General features: G+C 44.4%; 1 protein-coding gene across 3 annotated transcripts in view; it reads left to right on the top strand.

Moving 5' to 3' along the window:
- LOC102011198 (signal-regulatory protein beta-1) overlaps positions 1-11080 on the top strand; it is a 58296-nt gene that overhangs the window by 39307 nt on the left and 7909 nt on the right. For all 3 annotated transcript variants that reach the window (XM_013512247.1, XM_013512248.1, XM_013512246.1), the window contains exons 4-6: positions 1414-1722; positions 4784-5098; positions 8692-9018. In XM_013512247.1, coding sequence (XP_013367701.1) covers positions 1414-1722; positions 4784-5098; positions 8692-9018 — 951 coding nt within the window. The remainder of the gene's footprint in view (positions 1-1413; positions 1723-4783; positions 5099-8691; positions 9019-11080) is intronic.

Here is an 11080-nt window from a genome sequence, read left to right as displayed (position 1 = left end):
GTTGGGTCAAATGGGACCTCTAATCCTATTTTTTTTTTTGAGGAATCTCCACACTGATTTCCACAGTGGTTGCACTAGTGGTTGCACCAACAGTGGTGATGGGTTCATTTTTCCCCACAGTCCCACCAGAATTTGTTATTGGTTAATTTCTTGATTCTTTCTGGAGTGAGTGGAGTCTCAAATATTTACATTTCTCAAATAACCAACGATGCTGAACAGTTTTTCATATATTTATTTGCCATTTGTATTTTTTCATCTGAGAAGTGTGTATTCATCTCAGATACACAGATCTCTGGGCACATTTGCGAGAGATGTGAGAGATCTTGAGCACATCTTTGGGCACACTTCTTAACTATTCTATGCCTCAGTTTCCTTGTAAAGTGGGCATAAAATTAAGACCCACTTTGCAGGTTTCTTCTGCAGACTAAGGAGATTATTCCTTATGTAATACAAAACAAAGTTTGGCTTGCAGCAAGTTGCTCGTGAGTATCTGACATTTTTGTTATTATCTGGCCCCATCCTCCTTTTTTAAACCATCCTTGTTCAATTAGTACAGGTATACTAAAAATACAGCGAATATTTAAATTAAAATTTTATTATAGTACGAGACACATTGCCATGAGTCCCCCTCAAGACACTCCCCCCGCTTCAAACACACTTATCGTATTGTTCTTACCACTTTCTGAAGCAGTTCTGGAAGTTTTCTTTTGTATCTTCATGAGCTGTAATAAAAAGAATGCAATGAATGCTGCTACCAAGTGTCATCGAGTGGAAAAACAGGCTGCGAAAACAGTATGGTGTGTGCTCGTCCGCCTTGTTCACTGGTTCTCGCGCCAGGCAACTTCTGGCCTTCTTCAAAGTCAAAACAAAAGGACTCCCAGAACTGCTTTAGAAAGTGGCAAGAGTGACGGGATTAGTGTTTTTGAAGCAAGGGGAGTATTTGGAGGGGGCAGTAATGGAAATATATCTTCTACTGAAACACATTTTAAAAAATTTAAACATTCACCATATTTCTCAATCATACTACATACCACTGCTATTGATTTTTAATTCTAGATATTTATTGTTCACTCAGTAAGTAATGAATAACCACTGTGTGGCAGGTACTGTTCTAGGTGCTGTGGCTACAGTAATGAGCAAAATGAGTCTCTGTCCTCACGGACATTATATTTTAATAATTCTTACCATTATATTTCATCATATAAATTATTTCAAACATACAGAAAAGAATGTACCACATGCTCTTGTACCTCCACCCATATTTAATAGGTATTAATATTTGTCACAGTTTGCTTTACACTGAGCATAGAAAGAGTGAGAGACCTTGAGGCTGGCTCCTCAGATGGGGAAACCCAGGTTGGGCCAGCAGATAGACGCTAATTTCACCAGCTTAGTTTCTGCTTCTCTGTCTAGTTATCCCCTCCCTGAATATCACCAAGTCCTCTGAGACCTATGGCCATGATCATCAGAGAGTGAACCTCACTTGCCACGTGAGCCGTTTCTACCCCTCACGCCTGCAGCTCATCTGGATGAAAAATGGGCATAAGATCCTGGAGGAATCCCCTGAGGTCACAAGCAACCCAGATGGGACATACTCTCTGGAGCACATGCTGCCAGAGGAGGCCACACTGGACGGCAGTGAGTTTGCCTGCTGGGTGGTCCAGGGTGATCAGGCCCCAGTCAAGGCGGTCATCACAGCGCAGGCCTCCACCAGGAGCAAAGGTGAGTGCAGCTCTGGCTCAGCCCTTCCGGGCAGCAGAGTGAAGGCCAGGGGCTCAGAGGAGCTCTGGGTAAAGGTGGAGGAAGGCAGACGCCCTAGAGGTTGAGAAAATGCTCAGCCACTTCCAAAGTGTGCTGTCTCCCCCTCTGCAACATCCCACCAAGAAGGAGAGGTCTTTCCTCCCCCATTCCATGCGCTGGTAACGTGAAAATTCTCCACCCTACCTAAGGCTTGACTGTGAGACAGTTTAAGGATAACCAAGCTCCAGTCCCTTCCAGGAAGGCTGTTAATCAAGGCTGGTTCAGTTGAAGTTTTATTTTTATTTTTATATTTTGATCTTTTTTTTTTTTAAAAAGACAGGGTCTCGCCATGCGGTTCAGGCTGGCCTTGAGCTCACTTTGTAGCTTAGGCTGGTCTCAAACTCGCAACGACCCTCCTGCTGCAGTGCTGGCATTAAAGGTGTGCGCCACCACGCCCGGCTCAGTGGAAGTTTCTGAAAATCAGCTTTAAAGCGAGGCCAGAAGCCTTGACTGCCTTAGCTGAGAAGGAGCGTGGCTGCAGGCCCTCACAGAGGATGGTGTAAGCCCCTCTTTCTCCTCTTCCGGCTTCCATTCTTCTTCCTTTTCCCCTCCACCTTCTAACCCCAGTTTCTTCTCATCTGACTTTCGCGGCCTGAAATGATTTCTCCCACCAGGCGGCGCTGCCTGCCGGCAATTCAGACTGAGATGGGTGAGAACTGCTTTCCTTCGGTCCTGTTCTGATCCGCTTGGAGGGATGAAGTACTCCTGGCCCGGAGGGGGTGGGTGCCCGTGCCTTGTGAGGGGCGATCTGATGACTGGGGAGGGGTGGGAGAACCCGGGGAAAGTCAGCGTGCAGAGCGACAGGTGTTCAGAGAAGCACACAGCGGGGAAGGAGCTTTTTCCTCCCTGCCATGTGCCTCTGTGTAGTGTAGTGAACGGACAGCCTGGGTGCGCTACTAGAGACAGGGTGGAGGGATGTGGTCTTCACACACAAGACTTCCATGCTGCCTTCTCTGTCTCCCGGACAGAATTGCCCTTTATCTGCCTTCTGTAGGAATTCTCAGGGCAATGATCTCATTCACCTTTAAATCTGCACCCCTTTGCTGCCCAGCGGAAAAACGTCCACCCAGCGGGATGTACAGGTCTGGGTGAAAAGCTTCAAACCGTTCCTTTCTCGTTGGAAGCAAGTTGTGTTAGTAATTTATTGACTCATGCTGAGTTTTCCCACCTCGGTCTTATTTTTCTTCTTCACTTGCATACGGAATCTCTGGCCTGTGGATGCAGAATGAGCGACTGAGAGCATAGCTTTGATGACAGAGCCACCCATGCAGCTTCATGAGCTCCAGAGCTGCAGGGAGAGGGCAGCCTCCGCCTCTTCAGGCACTCAGGCCTCTTTCTAGTGGGCATTAGCTCACCTTTGAGGGGGAACGTCTTCAAGCCACCCCAAGAGACTCTTCCTGAGCACTCCCTCCCCTGTACACTCACACCGTGCCCTGTTCCTATTTGGCTAACAATCACAGAGCACTTACTCTGTACCAGGCATCTACACCCACTTGATTGGATCCTGTGACAGCTGGAAGGTAGCACAGGGAGCAATATCTCCGAGATCTTAGATAGCATCTTAGGATAGCTTAGGATGCAGCTGTCTGTTCAGAAATTCAGTGTGTTTTCCTGTAATTTTCTCTTCTATCCTGCCAGAGAATCAAACCTTAGTGTTCTCTCAAGTCTCTTCTCAGATCTGCATCTTAAATGCCCTATTTCCGATATTCATTTCTCCTCAACTGTCACATCTGCCTGCACCATTCAGTTCCCACAATTGGTGCTTAAACTGTGGGGCCTCCTGAAAGCTCCTATCCTGGAGTTTTATCACACCACAGACAGCTCCCCATTCCTTGGAACAGGGGCAGCCCCTTATGCTTGGAGGTGGTTACAGTTTGCAGTTTCAGGGACATGTGTCACACTACAGGGCTGTCCCTGCCCATCTGTGTGACCTCAGGCAAAGCAGCTCTCTTTCCGAGTCAGCTCTTCTCCTGCGGTGATGATTATTATTCCTACCTTGCTGGGACCCATGGGTTTGCTTTCCTTAACTCCTGCGTGGCATCAGGACAGTGGGGCACACACGGCTCTAAAATGATTGTTTGCAGTCTCCATAGTGCCCAGAAAGTTAAAGATCATTGATCAGTATAAAGCCAGAAGAGGTGACCATGATGTAGCAGAAAAACCCTGGGCTTGAAGTCAGAATTCCTGAGTTCCAATGTCCATTCTGTTCTCTGTAAATCCATTGACCAAGTCCCTAACCCTCTCTGAGCCTTTTCTTTTTCTAAAAATACAGTGAGGAGCAAGTCCACGATGGTCCTTGTGCATGGTGCTGGTGGTTGCCCTTTGTGGAGTCATTAGCATGTACCACATGGTCTACAGCAGCTCCTTTACTTAATTTATTAACTCTGAGAATGAAGAATCATCCCCACTTTACAGATGAGGGGCTGAGACTTAGTTAAGTTGTTCAAACTCATCCATGGGAGGCTTGGGAATGCAAAGTTAAACTGAGTGGGCCTCCAAAGCCCGTACTCTAACCTCTTCCCATGACCTGCCTGTGAGTACTAAGGGATCTCCCCTTTAAGAGGGACCAAGGACAGGGCTGAGTAGTGGTCAGGGGCACAAACCCTGGGAGGATTTGTGGCCCAGAACCTGTGGCTCTGCCGTGGACTAGGTTTAGCCTGGACAGATACTCAGCCCCTGGGAATCAGTTTCCTTACCTGTGGAATGGGATCTCTCCAGCAGGTTTGCTGTGAGAACTCAGTGAACTGGGAAGGAGCGCATGAACAGAATGTGATATGGGTGTTTGCTGTGTGATGCTTGCCTCCCTAAGGACTGAGTGGTCCCCTGTGGCTTCCTGTCCAGCCTCTGACAGCAGCTTCCGTTTGAGCCTATCTTCAGGGAACATTTAAGCCCCATGGAAGGGAAGCAGCAGAGATTCTGAAGAGTCATTCATACAGGGATTCAAACAACTGTGACACGGGCTCACAAGGGTCTCTCCTTGCAGGAAAGATGTCTTCAATCCATGACAACTTGGAAGGTCCCCAGCAGCGGTCTGAGCCAGGCACAAGCATCCAGTTGACGTACACAGTGTTCAGATTACATTCACGTTCTATTACGATGACCTGGTTCAAAAACAACCACAAACTCCAGACCAAGCCCCAGACTAAGATCTTCTCTAGCGGCGACACCTTTAATATCACCAGCACTGTGTCTGTCCCACTGGACAAAGATGATGTGATGTCCTTTGTCCATTGTGAGGTCAAGCAGAAGTCGTCACTGATTCTCCGGAAAAACATCAGCCTGAGCCAGTACCTCCGTGGTAAGAGCTTTCTCTTTGTTTGGCTGAGTCAGTGCAGAGTTGGGCTAGGGATTTCTCTGATTGTCAGTTTTCTCACTGAGAAAAGCTTTCACTTTGCTGTGCAAGGATTCAATAAGTAACACCTGTAAAATACTTGGCCCAGTGCTTACGGCGTACTGACCGCACGAAGGCGGCATTTGTTGTTGTCGTTTTAATTATTCTCAGAAATCACTTCCTTTATTTGTAAAATAGAGATAGAATATCTTCCGGAAATTAATTTTATTATTTATATTAAATGCTTTAGGGACTTCTAAATTTTACAGATTATGGTTGTATTAGATTATTACTTCTAGCTGGATATGGGTTTAATTTTTTGTTTGTCTGTTTTGCTTTCTTGGTTTTCATGGGCTGGACCCATGCTTGGAAGATCTGTAAATCAGTAAAGTCATAAAGTATCATGTCTAGAAAGAATCTTAGTGATCAGCTCAGTGTTCCTGAGAACTCTAAATTCCTGAGAAGTCAAGTGAGTGGTCCGAGGTTGCATACTGTAGCAGTAAACTGAAATCCTTAATGCATATTGGACTTCAAAATTTACAAAATATTTTTCTCTTCATTTTCCCATCCACAAAAATAGAAGGACCAGTGTGCCACTGTCACAGAAGTAAACACATTGTTTTCCATAGAGGAAAATAATGACATTAACGCCTCCGGCTCAGCACACAGTCAGCAAAGCACCATCATGAGAATTGACTTAGTTAATGTGTGTAGCTGCCTTACATTGCTTGTTGTTTTTGGGGGCTTACAGAAGGAAACTAGGGTGCAAAGCAACTTTTTAAAGCTGGTGAATAAATCCAGACTTCCAACTCTTCTATTGGTACCAATTGTGGGGTTGCCTGCTAATTCCCCAGCTCACTATCTTGTGCTAGGAGCTGATAGTGCCGGGGTCCTCCTTATCCAACTATTTGTTATCTAATTCCCCAGTGCTAAGACAGTTGTGCTGAGAAGCAATAGTCAGAAAATATGATTAGTCACAAGTGAGCTGCTATACCAGGCTGCTCCCTGCTTACCACAGCACAAAGTTTAGGTTGGGTCTCCTGTCGTGGAACATCTCTGCAGGGATCTTTGTTTGGGTTTCCCTGGAAGCAGAGCCTGAAGCCAGGACTTGGCGAGGGGGGAGTTGGGGAATAATGCTGAGGGTTGGGTTGTGGGTGGCCAGACGGCATACAATAAAGGGTGAATTATTAATCTGGGTGCCTGGGGGAGCAACTGGGAATACTTTGAAGAGTGGTGTAGAGTTGTCCCAAGAAGGAGGGGAAGTTGGACATGACTGCATGGGTAGACGGCATTTCATGGTCATAGGGAAAGCCAAGGCAGAGAAGCGGGGAGGTGTTCTGGGAGCTGCAGGTGGGACTCTGTGTGTGGCACCACCTAGCACTGCTGCCCAGAGGTTGGTTGTTGGCAGAGGTGTTAGAGCCCAGAACCCCTTGCTGGGGGAGGTCAGCCTGGTGTTGAGGGAACCCTGACAACGTCAGATCAAACTGTGCAGGTAGAACCCACGTCAATGGCACAGTGAAATCGAGCTTTTGCAAAAGTTGTGTTTCAGGAAGTCGATGCAAATGATCCTGGGCTACTGCTGGGATCACAGGCAAAGCTTTGAGGTGTTAGAAACGGAGGAAGAGGGAGGAAAATGTCTCTGATGATAATGATGCTGTGGGTACTTCAAAGGGAAACACTTTGATTAAAAGAGGGCCCTGTGAAGGCTGATAGAACACTCAAATAATTTCATTCAAAATAACTTTTTAACAAAGGTGGTTGTGAGTGGGGAATTTAAAATGAAGGACTTGTTGGTGCTATAGTTTAAATTTTGGCGAAAAAATCATGCCAGCTTCCTTGTATTCCGACCAGTTATTTCTCCTAAGAGGTGGTACACAGTTGCAGTTACAGTCTATATATAATTAAAATATACGTTAAATAAAATTATTTTAATGACACATAGTTTTCAGAATGAAGTTGTAGCCAATTCTTTTCTTGATGATGTCTGTGAAGCTGCAGCCTGACTGTGTATGGTTCTCTCCCATCCCCAGTCCTCTTTGCTTTTGGTTTTGAGATAAGAGTTTCACTAAGTTGCCTGGACTGAGTCTGACCTTGCAATCCTCCCACCTCAGTTTCTCAGAGTGCTGGAATTACAGCCATGTTCCACCATGCCTGACTTGTATAGGTGTCTCTAAATGTTGCTTCCCCTCCACCATACCAAGTAACTCTCTATAGTCTCCTCAGTGCCAGCATGGCCGCACAGTGCCTGGAAGCCATTATCAACAGCTGTGCCCAGGCCTCTGTTCTCCTGATGCAACCATGGACCCCACGCCACCAGATTAGCCACTTGCTTGGTGACATTGCACCCTAACCTGTTCCCCATGACACCACCCTATTACCAGGCCTCCACCATCCTAGTCTTCCTTTCTCAGGTCTTGCCCTTTGCCTGGCGAAAATCCCTGTGCTGGGCCTGGGTACTGAAGGTACCAGACTGAGCAGAGCGGGTAGCCCCCAGAGACAGTGTCTTACTGTGGCTTTCTCACCCACCAACAGCAGCATGGGTAACATTTTATAAGTCTAGGAGGGTGGAAAAGGAGGAAAGGATATTTTGGGGTTAGATGCCTTTCGCTCCTTCAAACAGTGTTGTGTAGAGATTTATTCTTCTGGTCTTGACTAAGACCTGAAATCTCTAAACTAGATCCAAATTCTTGGGGGGACAATGAGTGCACAAAATCTTGTCAGGTACAGTATTGGTGCAGGGCCCAGAATCCAGATCACCTGGCCCTTAATTTAGGGTTACAGCTGCACGTGCAGTGCATTCGTATGAAATTTACTGAAATGTGTCATGTTTTATAAGATTTCAAAATTCTTTCAGTATTCCTCATTGTGAATATATTCTATTGGGTACTCAAAGATTTGGTTAAAAATTTCTAGATATAGATGTATTTGATCCTAATTTCAGAAGCCTGGAATCATAATTGCTTACAGCTTTATAGTCTGGTTATCAAAGCTCCATTATGGTGAAAGCATTCTGTCTGTAAAGGAATCCAACTTATGCCACTTGTGACTTGGGCAATTCCTTCCTATGTAAAATACTAGTACCTAGGAGTATCTTGGATTTTAAGATTTAGTGCCTATAAATCTTCACACCATAGAATTATCTATTCATAGAATGAATCAACTGATCTATAGCTTTCTAGTAGAATTTATACTTCATGTTTAATACCAAAGTTGAAAAGAAAAGAAAGATTGGGATGTTTTCATCAATCTCACCCACCTCTCCACTCTCCACCTATCTACCCATCCATCCATTTCTCCATCCATCTGTTCATCCATACATTTATTCATCCATGCATCCATGCATCCATGCATCCATACATCCATCATCCATCCATCCATCCAAAATGAGTTCCTTTATGTATTCACACTGCTATTCCACCACATATTTCCTTCTGCTAACCAGTACCTTAATCCTCCCTGATGACAGGCTCTGAGCCTATCTCTAAGTAGAGGAACCCACCACCAGGGAGCTTTCAGTGGACTTCCCACTATAACTGTCTGCTTTCTTTGGGCTTTTTCAGTACCCGCTGAAGTAACAGTGTCCCGTTCTCCAGTCTCCCCTGGCTTGGTGACCATTACCTGCCATGTGCAGAGATTCTATCCAGAGAATGTGCGCATCACCTGGCTGGAAGACTGCCATACACTCAAGGGAAAGGAGGAACTTGTGTCCAAGAATAATATTGATGGCTCCTACACCAAGGAAAGTTCACATTTGGTGAACACATCACTGCAGAGGCATGAGCGGGTGTTCACCTGCAGGGTGCAGCAAGAGGAACAGCCTTCCCTACAGGCCAGCCTTGTATTGCCCATAGCACTCTACACTACAAACAAGTCCACTGGGAGTCTAGGTAAATTTGCTTCTTTTCTTGTGGGCTGCTGAGTCACCTCTGTCTCCTGAGTAGATTTCAGGAAGCACTGGGAGAGGGAGCTTGATTATAACTGAGATTTTGTCCAAATTGGGCATCTGTGAATCCTTGAATAACCAGACTAGTTTCTATTTAGTGGCTTCCTTTAGATGTGGCCACCTGAAAAGATTCTTTCTTTTTGTGTTCTGGTTTCAGTTTTTATTTTTATTAATATGTATATGTTTACGATATATAATGATTAAATTTCTTGTGGGGAGCTGGTACATGTACATAACATATAGCAATTCTTTTTTTTTTAATCCCCCTTTCCTCTCCTGTTCCTCCATCTCTTTTTTTTTTTTTTTTTGAGACAGGGTCTCACTATGCAGTTCAGGCTGGGCTTGAGCTCACTTTGTAGCCCAGGCTGGCCTCAAACTCGCAACAATCTTCCTGCCTCAGGCTCCTGAGTGCTGGGATTACAGGCGTGTGCCACCATGCCTGGCTCCCTCCATCTCTTGATCACCTTCCCATTTGAAAAAGATCTATCTCCCTGCTTCCTATTAACTACCTTTATTTTGCTTTTTATTTATATTTTGGATTTCCCATATAAGAGATTCAGAATAGCAAAAGCAATCCTGGGAAACAAGAGCAAAGCAGGAGGTACCACAATTCCAGATCTGAAGTCATATTACAAAGCTACAGTGATAGTAAGAGCATGGTCCTGGCAAAAAACCTGATATGCGCATCAATAGAACAGAATAGAGGATGCAGAAACAACCCGAGACACATTCAACTATTTAATCTTTGACAAAGGGGCCAAAAGCATATGCTGGAGGAAAGATAGCTTCTTTAACAAGTGGTGCTGGGCAAAATTTGACTATCTACATGCAGAAGGTTGAATCTAGACCCGTATCACTTGCCATGTACTAAGATCCTTTCATTTCTGTGAAGAGTGCATTACCAGCTCAACCTCCTTTACCCTAGAAAGAGTACAGCTTAATGGTAATATACTAGTGAATCTAAGATGGTTGTCAGCAAGACTCTCTTGTTTAAAATAGTCTGAGTTATGTGGAAGCAAACTTGCCCATACATTGTGCTAAAAGACTTGCTTGCACAGCCTCACCCCAGGCTGCATAATGTCTGCTGTGATGACAGAACAGGCTCTTCCACTTAATTCTTGCACAGATATATGACATTCCTGTATTCACTTGGATAATTGGTAGCTAGAGCCTAAGAAAAGTTCTTGTTCATAAAGTCTGTATGAGGATTACATGAATTAATGAAAGTACCTATTATATACAGGCTACGTATATGTCTACCACAAGCTTCAGTTACTATCAGTAAGTACTGTTACTATTCTTTGAATTCAGATAAAATTATTTTAAAATTCAGTTTCCAGTGATTACAGCTTTGGAAACTGTAATGATACATTGTGTCAACTTGAGAAGTTTAACTAAGTGACTCAGCAGGGAGCCAGAGTCCTTACTTTGTAAATATCTTGAGCTTGTGGAAGAGGAGGTGGAGATGGTGTAGGTGGATAGCCTGCATACAAAATAAAGGAGGAGAGAGGCTTCTTTTCTTTCTTGCTCTTGTTGGTTTTGGCTTCTGCCGCCTTGAACTATTGCCTCTGTGCCATGCTACCCTGCCTTAGAGCCAGTTGATTACAGAGTGAAACCTCCACAAGCTGTGAGCTAAATAAATCCTTCCTTCCTTAATTTGGGGTGTTGGGTATTTTGTCTTAGCAATGAGAGAAGATAAGTAAGACAGAAACTTATGCCACTGAGTCCCTATCTCTCAGAGTCAGTTTATTCATCCATAAATGTTGCTAATGATAACACCTTCCTGAGAACAAAGGTTATAGTGAAGGTTACATTATTTTTTAAATTTATTTTAAAAATAAAAGAAGGAAAACATATTAACAAACAGACATCCATTTACAAAATAGCATAAGAACAATACAAACAATACAGAGTTACAGACAAAGTTGTAGGAAATTAACAATGGTTGTTGTACTACGTATTGATATCTTCAAAGTGGTTTCTCAGGAAAACAAATAGAGACATGC

The sequence above is a fragment of the Chinchilla lanigera genome, unplaced genomic scaffold, assembly GCF_000276665.1.
Source record: "Chinchilla lanigera isolate Chin_1 unplaced genomic scaffold, ChiLan1.0 scaffold00014, whole genome shotgun sequence".
Classification (NCBI taxonomy): Eukaryota; Metazoa; Chordata; class Mammalia; order Rodentia; family Chinchillidae; genus Chinchilla; species Chinchilla lanigera.
The sequence above is the reverse complement of the archived record's forward strand: the minus strand, read 5'-3'. Positions and strand labels throughout refer to the sequence as shown.